The sequence below is a fragment of the Ovis aries genome, chromosome X (genome assembly GCF_016772045.2).
Source record: "Ovis aries strain OAR_USU_Benz2616 breed Rambouillet chromosome X, ARS-UI_Ramb_v3.0, whole genome shotgun sequence".
NCBI lineage: Eukaryota > Metazoa > Chordata > Mammalia > Artiodactyla > Bovidae > Ovis > Ovis aries.
Window position 1 is genome coordinate 112,096,484 of NC_056080.1, and position 22,356 is coordinate 112,118,839.

The following is a 22,356-nucleotide window of genomic DNA, read 5'->3' on the forward strand; positions in this document are numbered from 1 at the left end:
TTTTATAGTTGGGTTAACAAGCTGCTTTGAAAGAGCAAGGTATTATGAAGACTTTCAATTCATTCCATGAGGCATACTTAAACTGGTTTTATAAATATAAAATGATTTATTTTAACAAAAAAAGAAAGGAAAACAAAGACCAAAAAACCCCCTTTATAGGAGACACAAATGTGAATATCATAAATGAAGTAATACATGACTAAATGTAACATTGATTTATAACATGTATCTTGATCAAATAGGAGTTATACCAAGTTAATATGACTTAAAATCATAAAAATGGATCAATTCACATATTATTGAACCAAACAGCTTCTGTTGCTGCTGACTTATTTCACTTTTAATACTGTCTTCTAGATCTATACATTTTGTTGCAAATGGTAGAATTTCCATATTTAGGAAGGCTAGATAGTATTTTGTTTTGTATATATACCACATTTTTTTATTCATATGTTGATGAACAGTTGGTTGTCTGTATATGTTGGCTATTTTGAATAATCTTGCAATAAACATGGGAGTGAAGGTACCTCTTCAATTGGAATGATTATTACTATTATAATGTCCATAGTATCCAAAGTAGAATCTCAGATTCAGTGCAGTTCACATCAAAATTCCAAAGACAGTTTCACAGAAATAGAAAAATATAGCCCAAGCAATAATGAATGAGAAAAACAAAGTTGGAGGCATTACACATTCATATATCAAGTAATTTTTCAAAGCTACAGTAATCAAAACAGCATAGTACTAGCATAAAAGCAGACACATAGGCCAATGTAATAGAATAGAGAGCACATAAATAAACTCAAGCATGTACAGTCAACTGATATTTGACAAATGTGCAAGAATACACAAAGACAGAAAGAATAGTCTTGCCAATAAATGGTGTTGGGAAAATGGATATCCACACGCAAATGAATGAAATTGTACCCTTATTTTTCGCCACATGAACACAAGCTAGAAACTGATTAAAAATTTCAATGTAAGATCTGAAACACCTAGAAATAAACATAGGAGGAAAGCTTCTTGATATTTCTCTCAGAAATTATTTATTGAATAGATACCAAAGCACAGGTAATAAAAGCAAAAATAGGTAGTGGCATTACATCAAACTTACATCATGCTTTCCATGGTCTGTAAAGCATGGAAATAATTAACAGAAAGAAAAGGCAACTTGGGGATGGGAGAAAATACTTTCAAACTATATATATGACAAAAAGCTGATTACAGCTCAATAGTGAAGAACCAAATATCCCAATTTAAAAAATGAACAAAGACTTAAATAGACATTTCCCCAAGGGAGACATACATATAGTCAACAGATATATGAGAAGATGCTCAACATTGCTAATCATCAGAGAAAGACAAATAAAAACCATGAGATATATACTCACATCTATTCAGTTCAGTTCAGTTCAGTCGCTCTGTCGTGTCCGACTCTTTGTGACCCCATGAAACGCAGCACACCAGGACTCCCTGTCCATCACGAACTCTCAGAGTCCACCCAAACCCATGTCCATTGAGTCCGTGATGCCATCCAACCATCTCATCCTATGTCGTCCCCTTCTCCTCCTGCCCTCAATCTTTCCCAGCATCAGGGTCTTTCCCAATGAGTCAGCTCTTTGCATCTGGTGGCCAAAGTATTGGAGTCTCAGCTTCAATATCAGTCCTTCCAATTAACACTCAGGACTGATCTCCTTTAGGATAGACTGGTTGGATCTCCTTGCAGTCCAAGGGACTCTCAAGAGTCTTCTCCAACACCACAGTTCAAAAGCATCAATTCTTCAGCGCTCAGCTTTCTTTATAGTCCAACTCACATCCATACATGACTACTGGAAAAACCATAGCCTTGACTAGATGGACCTTTGTTGGCAAAGTAATGTCTCTGCTTTTTAATATGCTATCTAGGTTGGTCATAACTTTCCTTCCAAGGAGTAAGCATCTTTTAATTTCATGGCTGCAATCACCATCTGCAGTGATTTTGGAGCCCCCCAAAATAAAGTCAGCCACTGTTTCTACTGGCTATTATTTTAAAAATTAAAAACAAGTGTTGAGGTTGTGGAGAAATTGAAAACACTTAATTCTATTTCTGAGTATACTACCAAAGTAGTTGAAATCAAGAGTGAGGCTCTTGCAGTTAATTTTTTAATCTTGTCCCCCGCCCGTGACTAGCTATGTAATATTGGGCAAGGAACAGCCTCTCTATCTCAGTAAAATGAAGATATTAATAATACCAACATAGAAGGGTTATAATTTATTAAATTAAATGATTTAATGTTTTTAAAACATTTACAACAGCTACTGCATATGCTAAGTACAATATATTTGTTTGCTATATAAAATTAAGTTGGTAACTGATATCAAAATATGTTTCTTTTAAAATCAGATATCAGGTTTCAAAGGATGATAAAGTATACCCAACTTAAATCAAGATGTGAGTTTTCTATGTTTTTAATTTAAATCACTTAAAAATTTAATGTTTAAAATTTTAATTTAAATATTAAGTTATAGTTTATTTAATTTATATATTTGACATAAATAAACATCTTAAATATCGGTGGCTATAATCTGAATGAATTTGAACACAAAGTTGAATTTTAGGGAAAGAAGCCTGCAATTGCTAACTGAATCAAATGGGCAATTACTAGACACAATTCAACCATGAAAACCTAAAACAGTAGTTATAGAAATGACAGGTTTGTGACATTTTGCACTAGATTGTTTATACTTCTGTTTATAGAAGTGAGAGATAAGTTTTTAAAAATCAAAGAACAAATCCATTAGTTAATGATGGAGCATGCCATCATTAGATAAGTGTGAGAATTAAAGATGAAGTGTTCTGCTTCTTTGAAAATAGAAATAAAATTAATTCTATCTGATATTAAAAGCAATATATGCTCTTTGTTTAAAAAAAAAACAGAAAATTCGGGAAACTATAAAAGATGGTAAAATCACCAATTATCTTACAACTTGGTAACTCTGAACATATTCATGTATATTCATCCACAGATTCATCTATATAATAGATGCTTTCTTTTACTTTTCAAAAATAGAGCTTGTATTGCATGGCCTCTTTTTCAATACAATGGTTGAGATATTGTCTGTATCAGTACATGTAGCTCTAGGGTATAATTTTAGTGACTCTAATGTATTACCTTGGGGCTTCCCTGGTGGCTCAGAGGGTAAAGTGTCGGCCTGCAATGCAGGAAACCTGGGTTTGATCCCTGGGTCGGGAAGATCCCCAGGAGAAGGAAATGGCAACCCACTCCAGTACTCTTGCCTGGAAAATCCCATGGATAGAGGAGACATATCACCTAATTATATAAGAATGGGCATTAATCTTTTATATCTAATCATTTTATATTATAAAATTTTAAGAAATAAAGTTTATATGCACTTCATTTATGAAGCTCTATTATTATTTTCTTAAGAGTATTCATAGGATTGAAATTGTTAATAAGTACCTACATACATTTTTAAAGCTTTAATGCATAGTGAAAAAGTATTTCCTAGAAAAATAATTTTCAGTATCATAATGTTTGTATCCATTTTCTTGCAGCTTTTCCATTAGAATATCAACTATTTGTCATTTTTATGAACCTGATAAGGAAAGTATATCACTTCAGCTCTTTACTTTCTATCTCTTTAACTAATACAATTAGTTATTATGTCTATTTTAGTTTATTTTAAAATTAATTTTCAAGCATTTTGCATATATTTTCTAATGAAATATTTTAAATTTTCAATGCCATTATATTTATTGATTTTATAATATAAGTATATTTGTTAAAAATCCCAGCAACAGAAAAACAGAAAAATAAAAGTATAGTAAAACATTAATTTCAACACAAATAGCTACTTCTATCATTTACTGAGCATCAATTATGATATACTTCTTCATACATAAAGTTAGTTGAATGAGTAACTAGTATTTAGAAGTAATGAACAATTGTTCCACACATGCTATATTTAAATATAATTACTTAAATTATGTTTAATTTTATTTGTGTTAACCTAGCACACAAAACTGCTGCAGGAGTAAATCTGAAGTTACTGCTAAACTTCAAAGAAATATTTCTTTACAATAAGAGATATTCATTTCTAAATAATCCATCCGAATTATTAAAAGATATTAAAAATTTTAATGTAGTTTCTTTTTGTTCATGTTATTGTTATAATTGTTATTTACATTGGTCTGTATCCAGGAATCTGTCTTAATCTTTACTTTTTTTTTTTTATTTTTTAAATTTTAAAATCTTTAATTCTTACATGCATTCCCAAACATGAACCCCCCTCCCACCTCCCTCCCCATAACATCTTTCTGGGTCATCCCCATGCACCAGCCCCAAGCATGCTGTATCCTGCGTCAGACATAGACTGGCGATTCAATTCACATGATAGTATACATGTTAGAATGTCATTCTCCCAAATCATCCCACCCTCTTCCTCTCCCTCTGAGTCTAAAAGTCCGTTATACACATCTGTGTCTCTTTCCCTGTCTTGCATACAGGGTCGTCATTGCCATCTTCCTAAATTCCATATATATGTGTTAGTATACTGTATTGGTGTTTTTCTTTCTGGCTTACTTCACTCTGTATAATCGGCTCCAGTTTCATCCATCTCATCAGAACTGATTCAAATGAATTCTTTTTAACGGCTGAGTAATACTCCATTGTGTATATGTGCCACAGCTTTCTTATCCATTCAGCTGCTGATGGACATCTAGGTTGCATCTGTTTATACCTTTTGAGTTTTATATACTAATCATATAATCAGATTTAATTCTTCACATTAGTCTTTATGCCATTTATTTATATTTTTCCTATCTTATTGCACTCTCTAGAAAAATCCTTAAAATTTTGAATTGTAATACTGTTGTCAGATCATATTTTCTCACTGAAGATTTTAAAGGAACAAGATTTTACACTTCTGTGGCCGAGGCAATGCTATATATTCATCAAAATATACCTCTTTTCTGCTTTGCCATATAAATAGAAAACTATATTCCCAAGCCTCTTTTGCAGTTAAGTTGAAGATATGTAACTGGATTCTTATCAATGGATAAAGGCAATTGAAAGTCTCCAATACCTGAATCTTAAAAAGATCTCATGGGACCCATCCACTCCCTCTTTCCATGTGAAACTACACTCCATAAATTTCACATATCAAAGATGCATGATGGAAGCAGCTTGGATCTCTGAGTTACCACTTTGAGGGGTACTGTCCTGGAGAGCTGCCAAATCTGAATTAGAAATTGTCTAAATGAAAAATAACGTTTAAAACCATTATAATTTTAGTAAATGTCTGTTGCTGAAATAAATCCTTTCCTCCTTGAACTAGAGTAGATTCTATTATCAACAAATTGAACATGAAAAATATACCACCCATCTCTTATTTTCTAAAAGGTTTTTTTTGTTTCAACTAATAAAGAATGTTGAATCTTATCTAGTATTTTTTCTCATATATTAGGTTGATTATACTTTTCCCTCAATTTGTTAATGTTATGAACTAAATTTTGTAACATTAATTCAGGCTTTCATTCCCAGATAAGCCCAATTCTGATGGTGATGTATCATTATTTTGCTAAAGCAAGAGATCTACATTGCAAATATTTTAACACAGTTTTAGCATCAACAACCTTATATTGTTCTTTGTTCGTTGTTCAGTCGTTAATTCTTACCTAATTTTAATATGAAGGTTATACTAGCCCCAATTACATGAGTTGGATTATTTGCTCAGTTTTTCATAAGAGATGGTGTAAGACATGAATTCCTTAAAATAGCTGCTAGAATTCAGTATAGGAATGATTGGGTCTTAATATTTTCTTTATGAAAAATTTTAATTTATATATTGTTTAATTATCAATGAATATTCACATTTCCATAAGAAGGGCAAGATAGCAGTTTAGGAAAAACTCTGTGCTCACCTTCTCCCACAGACACATCAAATCTACATTTACATATAGGGTAATTCCACCTGAAGAAGACCTGAGGTCTGACTGAAGAGCCACTGTACATAGAAGGACCACATAGAAACAGGTATGAAAGATGGAGAAAAGATATCCACGGGAACACCATCCCCATTTCTATGATTTGTATTAATATTATGGAGCAATATAGCTGAGGAGCCCAAGCATATAGTTACCCACCAAGAGACAGAAAAAAAAAAAAAAAAAGCACTTTAAAGGGTAGCGAGAATATATGAGAAGGAAATCCATTTACTAACCATATAAATTCTTCCAAATGAGCAGGTCACACCCAGGGCCCTCTCTGAAGTTGGAGGTGCTGGAGAGCATCATTGTTTGAGTCTCCCAGGATTCCCCCATCCCTTGCCAACTCCAGCACTAGCACCAGCCACCCCTCCAAGAGAGCCTTGGGTGTAGCTCTACCCAGGGACTGCCACCAGTCCAGACCCAATTCAGTTAAAACCACTGCACCAATGGGCCATGGACACAGTTCTCCACAGGAATTTCCCCTGACCTGAACCTGATCCATCCCTAGCCAGTCTGCCAAAGCAACTTCAGGCACGGTATGCCCCTAGCAATGGCCTCCATACCAGACCAGTCCAGCTTTAGCAGGAGTGCCAAAGCCACTAGGCAAAAATAGTCTACACAGGGGATGCTCTCACACAAAGCTACTCCTTCAAGACCAAGAAAAGGAGATGTTTGGACAAATTCATAGTATAAAAAACTGAATGTCAAACAAAATGAGAAAACAGAGGAATAGGTTCCCAATGAAAGAACAAAATAAAACTCCAGGGGAAAAAAAAAAAACTAATGAAATGGATATGATTAACTTACATGATAAAATGTTCAGTGAAAGGGTCATAAGGATGTACATTAAACTTGAGATAAGAATGAACTCACTGACAGCATCACAAAACCTAGAAAATTTAAGAAAGAGTAAATCAGAACTAAACATGATATGTGTGTGTGTGTGTGTGTGTGTGTATGTGTGTGTGTTAGAAGCTTAGTCATGTCCAACTCTTTGCGACCCCATGGACTGTAGCCTGCTAGGCTCCTCTCTCCATGGAATTTTTCAGGCAAGAATATTGGAGTGGGTTGCCATTCCCTTCTCCAGGGGATCTTTCTGACCCAGCGATCAGATCCAGGTCTCCTGCATTGCAGGCAGATTCTTTACTACTTGAGCTACCAGGGAAGCCCACAATAAAATTTAAGAAATATTTGAAATTTTTAAAAATATACACTAGAGGGAAGCAGTAGCAGATTATAACACAGAATGGATAAGAAACCTGGAAGACAGAAGAATGGCAATCATTCAATCAGAACAGGAAAAGAAAAAAGAATTGTAAAATATGAAAAGTTTAAGGGACATATCGGACAATAGCAAGTGTTATAACATTTGCATTAGATGCAACCTGAAAAGAGAAGAGAGAAAGTGATGGAAAGTTTATTTGAAGAAAAAATCACTTAAAATTTCTCTAACCTGGGGAAGGAGATAGACATCAAAGTTAAAGAACAGTAGGTTCCAGATAAGATGAACTCAAAGAGATAACAACAAGCCACATTATAATTAAAATAGCAAAAGTTAAAGAAAGAATCTTAAAGCAGCAAGAGAAAAAACTAATTGTGTACAAGAGATACCCAATAAGACTATCAGCTGATTTTTTAGCAGAGACTTTATAGGTCAGAGCGGAGTGGCAGGATATAAAGTACTTAAAGGAAAAAAAAATAATAAAACCCAGAATATTCTACCTAGAAAGGCTTTCATTCAAAATCGAAGGACAGATAGTTTCCCAGACAAGCAAAACTAAAGGAATTCATCACCACTAAACTGGTCTTACAAGAAATGTTAAAGGATCATCTTCAAATGGAAAAGAAAAGGCCATATCTAAAAATAAAATATATTAAAGGAAAAACCTCACTGATAAAAACAAATATATAGTTAAAACAGTGGATCAGCCACTTAAAAAGCTAGCATGAAGGTTATGCAATAAAAGTAGTACAATCAACTAAGAATGCAGTAAATATTTAAAAGGTACACAAAATTAGAAGATGCAAAATATGACATCAAAAACAAAAATGTGGGAGGAGTAAAAATGTAGTGCTTTTAGAATGCCTTAGAAATTGAAGCAAGTGACTAACAACTAATCTCAAAAATATACAAGCAACTTATGCAGCTCAATTCCAGAAAAATAAACGACCCAATCAAAACAATGGGCCAAAGAACAAAATAGACATTTCTCCAAAGACATACAGATGGCTAACAAACACATGAAAAGATGCTCAACATCACTCATTATTAGAGAAATGCAAATCAAAACCACAATGAGGTACCACTTCACACCAGTCAGAATGGCTGCGATCCAAAAGTCTGCAAGCAATAAATGCTGGAGAGGGTGTGGAGAAAAGGGAACCCTCCTACACTGTTGGTGGGAATGCAAATGAGTACAGCCACTATGGAGAACAGTGTGGAGATTCCTTAAAAAATTGCAAATAGAACTGCCTTAGACCCAGCAATCCCACTGCTGGGCATACACACCGAGGAAACCAGAATTGAAAGAGACACATGTACCCCAATGTTCATCGCAACACTGTTTATAATAGCCAGGACATGGAAACAACCTAGATGTCCATCAGCAGATGAGTGGATAAGAAAGCTGTGGTACATATACACAATGGAGTATTACTCAGCCATTAAAAAGAATACATTTGAATCAGTTCTGATGAGATGGATGAAACTGGAGCCGATTATACAGAGTGAAGTAAGCCAGAAAGAAAAACACCAATACAGTATACTAACACACATATATGGAATTTAGAAAGATGGCAATGATGATCCTGTATGCAAGACAGCAAAAAAGGCACAGATGTGTATAGCGGACTTTTTGGACTCAGAGGGAGAGGGAGAGGGTGGGATGATTTGGGAGAATGGCATTGTAACATGTATACTATCATGTAAGAATCAAATCGCCAGTCTATGTCCGATGCAGGATACAGCATGCTTGGGGCTGGTGCATGGGGATGACCCAGAGAGATGTTATGGGGAGGGAGGTGGGAGGGGGGTTCATGTTTGGGAACGCATGTACACCCGGGGTGGATTCATGTCAATGTATGGCAAAACCAATACAGTATTGTAAAAGTAAAATAAAGTAAAAAAAAAATAATAAAAAATAAATAAAATCAGAAATGAAAGAGGAGAAATTACAACTGACACCACAGAAATACAAAGGATCATAAGAGAATACTATGAACAATTATATGCTAACAAAGTAGAAAAGTTAGAAGAAATGGATAAATCCTAGAAACATACAACTTTCCAAGACTAAATTATTAAGGATTGGAAAAACTGAAGAATAATTATGTAGTGAAACTAAATCAGGAATCAAAAAACCCTTCTCGACAAAAAAGTCCACGTCCTGGTGGCTCCACAGTTGAATTCTATGAAACATTTAAAGAAAAGGAAATACCTATCCTTCTGAAATTTTTCCAAAAAATAGAAGAAGAAACACTTCCAAATTCATTTTATGAGGTCAGCATTACCCTGATAATAAATCCAGGCAAAGACATCACATACACCAAAAAAGAAAACAATAGGTAAATATTCCTGATGAACAAAATGTAAAAATACTCAACAAAATGTTAGCAAACATAATTCAATAATACATTGAAAGTATACACCACGAGCACGTGGGATTCATTCCAGGAATACAAAAATAGTTAACATCCATTAATAAAACACCATGATACACCACATTAGCAAAATAAAGGATAAACATTGTGTGATCATCTTGATAGATGCAGTAAAATATTTGAAAAAATTCAACATTAATTTTTGATTAAATGTCTCAAAAAGTATGTATAGAGAAAACATATTTCAAGATAGCAAAAGCCTTATATGACAAACCCACAACCAACATCACACTCAATGGTAGAAAGATAAAAGCATTTCCTCTAAGATCATAAACAATACAAGAATACCTACTTTCATCATTTTCATTTAACATAATCTTGGAAGTTCTTGCCAAAGAAATATGCATGAAAAATAAATTAAACTCATTCAAAGGAGGAAAGAATATACACTGGAGAAAAGACAGTTTTTTCAATATGTAACAATGGGAAAACCAAAGAGCTACATATGAAAGAATTAAATTATAAAATTTTCTTATACTATGTACAAAAATAAACTTAAAATGCACTAAAGACCTAAATGTATGACTGGAAAGGAAACAAAAGCAAACATAAAAATGGGAACTAATTAATGTCAAAAACTTTTGCACAGCAAAGGAAACCATCAACCAAATGAAAAGAAAACCTACTGAATGGGAGAAAAATATTTGTAAATGTTATATCTGATAAGAACTTGATATCCTAATCATATACATAACTCATATACTTAATATTAAAAAAAGAAAAAATCAATTCAATAAAAAATTTGGCAGAGAACCTTGAATAGATATTTTTCCAAAGAAGATGTAGACATGGTCATGAAATACAAAAAAAGTGCTGAACATAACTAATCATTACAGAAATGCAAATCAAAACCACCATGAGATATCATCTCACACTTGTCAGAATGCATATTATCAAAAAGAAAGGAAACAAAAAAGGTTGGCAAGGATGTGGAGAAAAGAGAACCCTCATCCACTATGGAAAACAATATGGAAGTTCCTTAAAAAGTTACAAAGAACTACTGTAAGATCCAGTAATTTACCTTTTTTGTATTTATCAAAATAAAAGTTAAAATGCTAACTTGAAAAATATGGATTCCTATGTTCATCGCAGCACTATTACTAACAGCCAAGATATGAAGGTATTCATCAATAGATTATTTTATACACAGACACACACATACTACTCAGTTATTAAAAAAAAAAAGAATCAAATCTTGGCATTTGCAACAACATAGTGGACCTGGAGGGTATTATACTAAGTGAAATAAGTCAGCAGAAAAAGCAAATATCATATAATTTTACTCATAAGTAGGATCTAAAAATATAAAAATATAAATCATGTGAAAAAACAAGAAAACAGAAAGAGACTCATAGATACCGTGAACAAATTGGTAGTTGCCAGAGGTGGGGGATAGTGGAATGGATGAACAGGTGAAGCAGATTAAGAGGTCCAAATTTCCATCTATAAGATAAGTCAGGGGATATAATGTACACATAGGGAATGTAGTCAGTAACATTTTAACAAGTTTGCATTTTGACTAGTGGTAAGTAGATTTTTTATCATGATTATTTCATTAGGTATAAAAATACTAAGTCACTATGTTGTATACCCCAAACTAATATAATGTTGTATGTCAAGTATAACTTAATAAAAATGCAATAAAAGAAATATTTAAATTTCCTTTTAGTGATTTCTGACATATTTTCTAAGAATCTGTCAATTTCATTATTCTTATTTTAAAACTCATTATCTCATTACAACTTAAATCATTTGGCACTGTTTATGCAGAATATTATTTTCATCATTATTTCATTTTTCCTAAATCAATCTTTTACAAGTTTTTCAGTTTTATTAGTTTTTTCTAATTTTTCCAAAGAACATTTAATTTTGCTATTCCTTTATAACTAATCTTTGTTTTTTGCTCATATGTTTTTATTATTTATCTTCTATTTTTTCCCAATTTTATTGTATTTTTATAATTTATTTAAATGGATACTTAGTTAATTATAAGCCTCTTCACTTCAAATATAATATTTGAAGGCTATACATATTACTAATTTTAATTTTACCTGAAATGTACAGGTTTTGTAAATGCTGTGATATCTCATTTAAAAAATTATGGCTTTATGTGAAGGTCTCCAAAATTAACCTCAAGATATGTGCTAGACATTATCCCATGCCACTCAAGAAGTCATCAAAACAATAAACATGAGGATCTTTAGATGTCTTTAAGAAAACTCTATATAATTATGCTCTTGTTTCTCTCCATGTTACCATTTCTCTTTAATTTGTTCTATAAGGATTTTCTCTATTTATTTGACAATTCAAATACACACACATAGACTTTATGCAGAATTTTTGAAACCCTGTGCCAGTGGGCATATTAAGCTAATTCTTTTACTATTTTGAAGTATGTAAATTTATTAATATTTTATTTGAAATAATGCATGCATCACCTATTTCCACCATATCAGAGAAACTGGTACCCAGTTTTTCTATGGGTTCCCACCATAAAACCTAGGAAAAATATATAGGAAAAGAAACAGTCTCAAACATTGGAAATCGGCAATTAAAGACTGATCAGTGAGTGAAGGGGAACAAAAAAGGTGGTTCCCCCTTGCTTTCTGCATTGAGGCATTTTCCAGACTTTGAGGTGGTGAGAGGAAATCCAAAATTAAACATGACAGTCTCACTGAGTAGAAAGTTACTGGTGTACAAGTAGCCTGATGCAGCTTGGATTTGTGTAACAAGCTATTGGAGATGAGGGAAACAGGCATATTTTGATCTCAAAAATCTGCATTAAATTTCCTTTGAGCTTTTGTAAACAAATACCTAGCTGTGCAAACATAAGATAAAATTCCATGATGCTTGAAAAAGATAACAGGGAGCTAAAAACTCGACAAAGAACATAGCTCAAATAGGGTTAGATGTTCAGTTTTGGTGATCTGTAGAAAAGGGATATTGTTGAATATCTAGTATATTCAGTAGAAATATCAGAAGAGTTATGGCTTAATAGCAGAAGAAAACTATCCCTAGAATAACTTTAATTTGATATTCATTTGACAAAATCTTTAAAAGAAGCCATGAGAAGATTGAATTATTTGTAAGCAACAACTACTAGCCAAAATATATGTCAACCCTCCTTAAATAAATTTAGAATCGCAGACATTCAACAATATGTCATTTTAAATATTTATAATCCAATAATAAGTTACTTGGGCATGAACTTTGTGCAAACTCTGGGAGATCATGAGGAACAGAGAGGCCTAGTGTGCTGCACTTCACGGGGTCATGGACAGTCAGACATGACTGGGCAACTGAACCACAATCAGTTGCTAGACATAAGGACAAGTAGAAAAATATAATCCATACCAAGGAGGAAGAGCAGTCAATACAAACATATTAAAAAATGACAGAGATAAAGACATTCACAGAAAAAAAGATTTTGAGCATTTATTATGACGGAGAAGGTGATGGCACCCCACTCCAGTACTCTTGCCTGGAGAATCCCATGGACAGAGGAACCTGGTAGGCTGCAGTCCATGGGGTCGCAAAGAGTCGGACATGACTGAGCGACTTCCCTTTCACTTTTCACTTGCATGCATTGGAGAAGGAAATGGCAACCCACTCCAGTGTTCTTGCCTGGAGAATCCCAGGGACGGGGGAGCCTGGTGGGCTGCTGTCTATGGGGTCACACAGAGTCGGACACAACTGAGGTGACTTAGCAGCAGCAGCAGCATTTATTATGAATACACGCAAGGATTTAAAGGACAATATAAACATAAGGAGGAAAAAGGAAGACATAAAAATAACCAAGTAGATATTAGAACTGAAGGATGCAATATTTCATAGAAAGAATCATTGGAAGTGTCTATGAGGTTATTAGACATTGTACAAAAATCTATTAGTAAATTTTACGGGAAAAAAAACCATTAGAAACAAAAAACAATCAATTTTGAGACCAGAGGAGGGAAAAAAGATTGTGAAAAAGTGAGCAGAAACTCAAAGACCTGTGGGAAAATATCAAACATTCTAATATACATGTAATTAGATTTTGAAAAGAGAATATTAGTGCCAAAATACTAAATAAAGAGCCAGTGGCCAAACTATTTCATACTTTATGAAAACTAGTAACCCAAAAAACTCAATTGCAGTAAACACAATGAAAAATATACCCATAAATCATAAAAAAATACATGATTAGGGAATTCCCTGACGGTCCAGTGGTTAAGACTCCGCACTTTCACAGCAGGCTGCGCAGGTTTGATCCCTGATTGGGGAACCAAGATTTCACATGCTGCATAGTGCAGCCAAAACAACAAAAATATAATTAAAAAAAATTTTTTTTTTTGCAAAATCAATGCCTAAATAAAACTTTAAAAAAAATCTGGATTACAGAGGAATGCATTACATATAGTGGAACAAAGATATGAATAATTACAAATTTCCATCAGAAATGCTGAAATTCAGCCAACAATGGAGTGATAATTTTGAAGCACTTAAACTAAAAGGATTATCTGTTTTACCTGTAGTCAAATGTTTATGCTCAGAATGTGTGTTCTGCTTCAGTCTTGAGGTTATAGTTCAAATGTTATTTTATAAAATCTATGCAATCATATTTCTTTTCCATGGGGATGGTCTTGATCCCTGTCTCCTGCACAATGTCACGAACTTCCGTCCTTAGTTCATCAGGCACTCTGTCTATCAGATCTAGTCCCTTAAATCTATTTCTCACTTCCACTGTATAATCCACTGTATAATAAGGGATTTAATTTAGGTCATAGCTGAATGGTCTAGTGGTTTTCCCTACTTTCTTCAATTTAAGTCTGAATTTGGCAATAAGGAGTTCATGATCTCAACCACAGTCAGACCCCAGTCTTGTTTTTGCTGACTGTATAGAGCTTCCCCATCTTTGGCTGCAAAGAATATAATCAATCTGATTTCAGTGTTGAGCATCTGGTGATGTCCATGTGTAGAGTCTTCTCTTGTGTTATTGGAAGAGGGTGTTTGCTATAACCAGTGGGTTCTCTTGGCAAAACTCTATTAGTTTTTGCCCTGCTTCATTCCACATTGCAAGGCCAAATTTGCCTGTTACTCCAGGTGTTTCTTGACTTCCTACTTTTGCCTTCCAGTCCCCTATAATGAAAAGGGCATCTTTTGGGGGTGTTAGTTCTAGAAGGTCTTGTAGGTCTTTATAGAACCATTCAACTTCAGCTTCTTCAGCATTACTGGTTGGGGCATAGATGTGGATTATGGTGATATTGAATGGTTTGCCTTGGAAATGAACAGAGATCATTCTGTCATTTTTGAGATTGCATCCAAGTACTGCATTTTGGACTCTTGTTGACCATGATGGCTACTCCATTTCTTCTAAGGGATTCCTGCCCGCAGTAGTAGATATAATGGTCATCTGAGTTAAATTCACCCATTCCAGTCCATTTTAGTTTGCTGATTTCTAGAATGTCGATGTTGACTCTTGCCATCTCCTGTTTGACCACTTCCAATTTGCCTTGATTCATGGACCTGACATTCCAGGTTCCAACGCAATATTGCTCTTTACAGCATTGGACATAGCTTCTATCACCAGTCATATCCACAACTGGGTATTGTTTTTGCTTTGGCTCCATCCTTTCATTCTTTCTGGAGTTATTTCTCCACTGATCTCCAGTAGCATATTGGGCACTTACTGACTTACGGAGTTCCTCTTTCAGTATCCTATCATTTTGCCTTTTCATACTGTTCATGGGGTTCTCAAGGCAAGAACACTGAAGTGGTTTGCCATTCCCTTCCCCAGTGGACCACATTTTGTCAGACCTCTCCACCATGACCCGTCCATCTCGGGTGGCCCCACACGGCATGGCTTAGTTTCATTGAGTTATACAAGGCTGTGGTCCATGTGGTCAGATTGTCTAGTTTTCTGTGATTATGGTTTCACCACTGCAGATGGTGATTGTAGCCATGAAATTAAAAGATGCTAACTCCTTGGAAGGAAAGCTATGACCAACATAGATAGTATATTAAAAAGCAGGGAGTATCAACAAAGTCTATAGCTCTTGAACAAGTCAGCAAAATCTTTCTTGAAGGGGACATACCAAATATTTTAGATTTATGGGACATAGTCTTTCCTACAACAGCTCAGTTTTGGCAAAATAAGAACAAAATCAGTCATAGAAAATGTATAAATAATGTGTAAGGCTGCATTCCAGTACAACTTTATTTATAAAAAGAGGCAGCTGGACTGTGTACAATAGTTCTCAACTCCTACTTCAAAGGAAATTTTTGAAAAAATATAGAATTTTGTTAGATCTTGATTGCTTCTTATTTTTAGTGAATTTCTACAAAAGAGAAATCAATTCAATCTGAATTTTTTTCAGCAAGCATAGGCAAAAATGAATACAGCTTTTCTAGGAAGATCCTCTCAGCCTACTGCCTATAGTTTATATTGACTGAGACTCTCCTACTTCAGGGCTTTGCCTAGTGAAAATTTTCAATGATTCTGTATTCCAACTGGCAGTGCCTATAAAATATGACTTCAAAGTGCAGCTCTATTAGGAGTCAAGACCGTTGGCATTTTCTCAAGCACCTCCCAGCAAGCACTCTCCTAGTCAGTAAGAGCCAGAGCCTGCCAGTAACAGAACGGATGTTGAGTCACCAGTATGACATCATCCCTTAAGGAGCCCAACCATCTACTTGATTAATAATTGTTTATTTTGAGTTCCACCCATCCAAGAAAATGCAACATTAATAACTAGTTAGGACAGGGCACTATCCTTTATTCATCTTAATCCAGTGGCTACTTTATGGTACTATATCCTCAAGAGCTAGACCACTTGGGTCAAGCACCAAGAAGTGAAAGTAGGAGTCATTCCACTCAAAAACATTCCCAATAACTCACTTGGGGAATTTGAGCTTTCCACAACATACATATTCTATGTATTTAGAGATTTTGGTCTCCAGAATGAAGTCACTTACTCTAGGTAAGAAATAAAAAGCCCATTAAACTTAAATCTATGGCTTCTATCAGGTTGTTTTGGAATTCTAGTGCGAGATGAGCAAACAAAAAACTCTGCAATTATGAGTAGGTGGGGCTGCTGCTACAAAAATGTTTAACATTCAGATCTTTCTTTAATTCACCATGGTGTTTTTTTCTTTAAATGAGCAAGAAACAGCAACCATGACCTGAGAAGTACTGAGAGTCTGAGTCAAATCATCAAGCAAGTAAGGTAGACCAACAGAAATGCCAGCAAAAAGCGAAAGGTAATACCAAATGGGGGCTGGAGGCGAGAAGTGATGCATACCAATTAAGGCCCTGCAACCAACTGAAGTGTTGAGTGCTATAGTTTGTAAATACTATGAGTCCTCTTTTTGAACATTTTTCCAGAAATAATGACCAACCAGCATCCTGGAGATGTGCCTGGATGGAGTAAAGTTATTTTGAGAAATAAATGATTCTGAGTGGTACAAGGCATGAAATTTAGTGGATGAAATTGGCACCCATAGAATGTCCCATTACTGGGTAATACACCTCTCCCCTACCTCCCATGAGCAATGGTTGATAACAACTCATATTTCCTGGGTGGGAGGTGAGAGAGGGGTTCAGGATTGGGAACTCATGTACACCTGTGGCAGATTCATGTCAATGTATGGCAAAACCAATACAGTATTGTAAATTAAAATAAAGTAAAAATAAAAATTAAAAAAAAAAAGAAATGGGGAACAAGGAAATAATTTGTACCAGGGACAGATCCACAGGGTCCTGCTTGGTTTCACTAGTACCTGTGGTACAATGATAAATTAAATTGGTCACATTAGGAATCTTTGATTTTTCATGTTTTAACATAATATTTTAACATTTTATACTTCACTTTTGCAACATGATAAAGGTAGGCTTGAGGATAATATTAATAATTTATGGCAAATAGTATCTCTTTTGTTTTAGACAATTTTTATCATGAATAGAAGTTGATTATACTGAAATACTCTAATTTTGGCATCTATGGAAATGTAGTGAATTATATCCATATGTTTACAAATGGTATAGCAACCTTGCATTTCAGTAGTTAACTGAAATTAAACTTGGAAAAGAAGCTATTTCACACATTGAAGAATTTGGTATGTTCATATTTTGCTAATGAAATTTGCATCTATGTTCATGAATGTGATTGATATGAATTTTTATTTTATATATCATCTATGATTGGTTATGATTTAAATTATATTGTATTTGTTCTTTTTTCAATACTATTAAAGAATGTGAATAAAAATGAAATATTCAAATTGTGAATAAATGATAGAAAGTAACCTAGACAAACATCTAGATAATACTTTGTTAAGATTTTTAAATAAATTTTATGCCAAGTAGGAATTTCTGTTTTTAAGATATAGTAGATAAACTTATTTTTGTGAAATTAAGTGTGAAGTTATTTATAGTGTTGAAACCAAGCAGGACCCTGTGGGCCCCTCCTGGGCACAAGAGCCTTTCTGTGTCCCCTGTTTCTGGTTTGTAGGAAATGGTTTCATTCAGTCTCCTTGACTTTCCCTGAGTTCCAAAGGGCAGATTCAAACAGTTGCTAATCAGGTAGGGGAGGAAGTGAAGACACGTGGGAAGAGCAGTCAAGAAACAGTAGTGTAGCCATGTGTAACTGTCCTGGTCCTTCCTCAAGGAATATGCATAGCAATATTTTTAAGCTCCTTTATACAATTAAGGTCCCCATCCTGGTGGAGCATGGCAACTTCAGGGCTGAGCACAAAATTCCCTGCAGCCCTCACCCAAAATTCTGCCTATAAAAACTTTTCCCACCAAAGCATTGAGGAGTTTGGGGGTTTTGACCATGAGACACCTATTCTTGCTCAGCCAGTTTATCTGGCCTCACTGTGCATCCGGCACAGGAATATACTTTGGTAAGATTTTTTTCTAACTTCAAACTTGGATATTTAGCTCTCTGATATTCAACCTTCTTTTTACTTATATAAACATTTAATACTATACATTTCTTACTGATTCCAGCATTAGCTGCATTCCATCTCAATATCTAGTACTTTGTTATTCAATTTTAGTTAGCTTACAATTTTTATTACAATTTCTTCTTTGACACATTTGTGTTTTAGAAATGCCTTTTAATATTTCCAATTAAAGTCATTTATGGTTTTGGTTATTTTTTACAAATTTATAGAAGGAATTCCATATATATATATATATATATATATATATATATATATATATGTATAGTCTAAATTTAATTAACATTTCTCTTTCTGAGAAATACAGGTATATTCAGATTTTTAGTTCCACCCTGTTTCCATGATTTATGTCTTTCTGTATTAGAGAATTGTCATTCTTATTATCATGTTGATACTATGAATCTGTACAGTCAATATTTCTAAATTTATCTCCATGTTCAACATTGTTTAATGTTTATTATTTCTTAGTACACCATATATATCTTACTATGGGGTTATTTTTATACATCCTCAAATAATCATGCAAAATCTCCTTTAGTGATGGACTATTGGGAGTAAACACATTGAGTTGTTTTCAGCAAGTATTTTTACCATCTTTCTTGGAATAGTTTTCTTGGATATATAATTCTATATTTTGAAATGTTTTCCTAGCTCTTTGAACGTGTCATGCTTCTGATTCCATTGTGGTTTTGCTAACCTGTCCATAGGCAGAAGTGTGATATTCAACCACATGTCTCAAATGAATGTAAAAATAAAATACCTGATTTATAGTGATTTCTGTTTGGTAGTTTTCATTTTCATGGCTGTATTGTAAAATAAGATAGCAATGTGATACCCTGAAAACATAGTTGGAAAGATGTGTGCAAAATATAATTCCTTTTTTTTTAGATGGTTTCAATTCATTCAGGATGATTTTTTTTAGTATGGTTCTTTTTGATTTGCTCCCACTCCCATCTTCTTTCCACCAGTATATCTTTTATTCCATTCTCCACCAACCTGTGTAGCTCTAAAACCCAGTTCCTTGCAGAGTTTATGATTAACCTCTCTATCCAAAATGTTATCCCCTTTCTTGTCCATATCTGCCCCCCTACCCCTTAAGATTGAGGAGTATCAAAGAAAAGGGGGACTGAAACCAAGCAGGACCAATAGTTTATAACAACTGTAAATGGAATATAACCTTTAAAGATTGTGATTTGCTACATGGCACACCTATAACTTATATTACACAGCAACTATACTTCAATTAAAAAAATAGAGGTGTTGGTTCTTAATACTTCAACCAGGAGTATGGTCCCTAAGCTTCAGTTCAGTTCAGTTCAGTTCAGTTCATTTCAGTCGCTCAGTCGTGTCCAACTCTTTGCAACCCCATGAATCAGCAGCACGCCAGGCCTCCCTGTCCATCACCAACTCCCGGAGTTCACTCAGACTCACGTCCATCGAGTCAGTGATGCCATATCCCTAAGCTTAGAGATCCTTAAACAAATAGTGATTTCTGTGCACATCTTTCCTCTTTGACAAGGACAACAGCTCTATTTTATTTAGCTACCTAACAGTGAAAAGTAGTGAAAGGGTTACTCAGTCATCTCTGACTCTTTGTGACCTCGTGGACTGTAGCCCACTAGGTTCCTCTGCCTATGGACGTCTCCAGGCAAGAATACTGAAGTGGGTAGCCATTCCCTTCTCCAGGGGATCTTCCCAACCCAGGGACTGAACCCAGGTCTCCCTCATTAAAGGCTTATTCTTTACTGTCTGAGCCACCAAGGAAGCCTGCCTAACAGTACAGACTTGTATTGTGCTAATTAAGAACCAGTTGACTGAAAGGGTCATTTGAGCCCTAAGAGCTGAGTAACATTCCTTCTACTTAATTCCCCTCCTTCCCCACATGTTCTCTTGTAATTCTGTCTTTACTTAGCACTGGACCTATCAGAAATATCTAAGACACTTGATTAAAATGAAGATTCTAGGGATCATACTGAATAAAGCTACTAGGCATTGAGGCTCACCTGCTTTCACTATAGAACCTGCAAGTGAACCCAGCTGTAACACATAACCCAAGGCTTTATCAGGAGGAAACAACTGAATAGGTCCCTGGGACGGGAAGGGTAGACTAGAATCACTTAAAGAGAATCAGTACCTAGATCAAAAATTACTCTTATGCTATCAAAAATGAACCAAAACCCAAAATGCCATATCACTTTTATTGAATACGTGCTGAAGCTCTAAGGGAAGATGTCACCTTCCACCAGTACTCCTGTGATCTGACAATTTAAGCTGTCCCCTGTGCTCTGAATCCTTTAAAAGCATCTTCTCTGGACAACACATGCCCCAAACTCCATGAAGTCTGCAGAAGTGATCCACATTTGCTTGAAACTGCTCAGAGAAGTCACAATGGAAGCACCAATCCACGCAGAGAAACATCTATCAGGAGAAGCAGTGATCTTGATGGGAGTGCCTCTGAAGGCCAGCTGTTCTAGTTCCTTCATAAGTCTTTCCTCAAGCCCAGGGAAGAGAGTGGTTCCCCCAGACAGAACAATTTCTGCAAAAAGATTCTTCTGGATATCGGTGTCACACTTCATAATGCTGCTGGAGACCATTTTTGATAGTCCTGGGTTGTGGACACCTAGGTGGTCAGGTGCAAAAAGAATCTCAGGTACCTGGTACAGCTGGTCCCCAAGGTGGATGACATTCCCATCTGGTAGCTTGTATTCTTTCATGATCTCCTCTGGCTTCTTACAGAGTTCTTTCTCTGGTTCCAAGGCAACATAGCAGAGCGACTCTTTTATGTCATCCACTAAGGCCTTGTTGAGTATGCAAGGGTAATTACACCCACTAGCCAGGAGGAGTCGGGTGAGGTGCTCTGTGATGTCCCTGCCTGCCACATAGAGCTTGGTGACAGCATGAGGCAGGGAGTAACCCTCAAAGATGGGGACAGTGCAAGTGATCCCATCCCCACTGTCCACCACTAGGCCCGTGACAGAGGCAGAGGCATAGAGTGCTACGACCGCGTGGTTGGACAGGTAGAAGGCAGGCACGTTGAAGGTCTCAAACATCACCTCTGTTGTCTTCTCACGAGTCTCTCTTGGGTTCAAGGAGGGCTCAGTCATGAGCACAGGTCGTTGACAGGGTTTTACTCCCAATTCCCACTCAAAAAGATACTTCCAGAGTTTCTCCATGTCATCCCATCTTGTTACCAGTCCACGTTCAATGGGGTAGTGCAACTGCAAGGCCTCATACTTGAACAGGGCTTTTTCTCCCACAACATAATTTTTCTGATTGGCTTCTGGTAAAGCCATGTTGAATTTAGGGTGCCCCACAACAGAACTGATGACATGACGGGGCCCAGTCTCTCCAGACATACCTACTTTGCAGAGTCCTGATCCATTGTCAAAAATTACAGCTGGAGTATCTAATGTGTATGGGTTAAACATGTCTGCAGGATGTTCTTCTGACCTTCACCAAAGTAAAGAAAGAACACGGCCACTTTTGTGAGATAACATGTACCTTTGGAAGTTTATCAGCCACAGGATTCCAAAGCTCTCAGGTTGTCACTGAAGCAGAGCTAGCAGTCTGTCCCCATCCCCATCCTCAACCCATGAATCTTGTCCTTTTTGAGGCAGTGCAAGGCCTGCTGTGGCAATTTCAGTGATGACTGCTCCCTATGTAATAATGTAACCAAGGCAACAATTGTTCTCAAAGAGCATCAGAGGGTGTTAAAGGGGCGGGGTCTCTGAGCCACCAGTGCTCCTAGCTTGGTGAGACTTGAA

At 35.5% G+C, this 22,356-nt stretch overlaps 1 protein-coding gene across 1 annotated transcript; it reads right to left on the minus strand.

Annotated features, from left to right (window-relative positions):
* Positions 1-20,886: 20,886 nt before the first annotated feature.
* LOC101119281 (actin-related protein T1) lies at positions 20,887-22,020 on the minus strand. The gene has a single exon (XM_004022372.4). The coding sequence runs from the start codon at positions 22,018-22,020 to the stop codon at positions 20,887-20,889; it is 1,134 nt and encodes a 377-aa protein (XP_004022421.1).
* Positions 22,021-22,356: the final 336 nt, after the last annotated feature.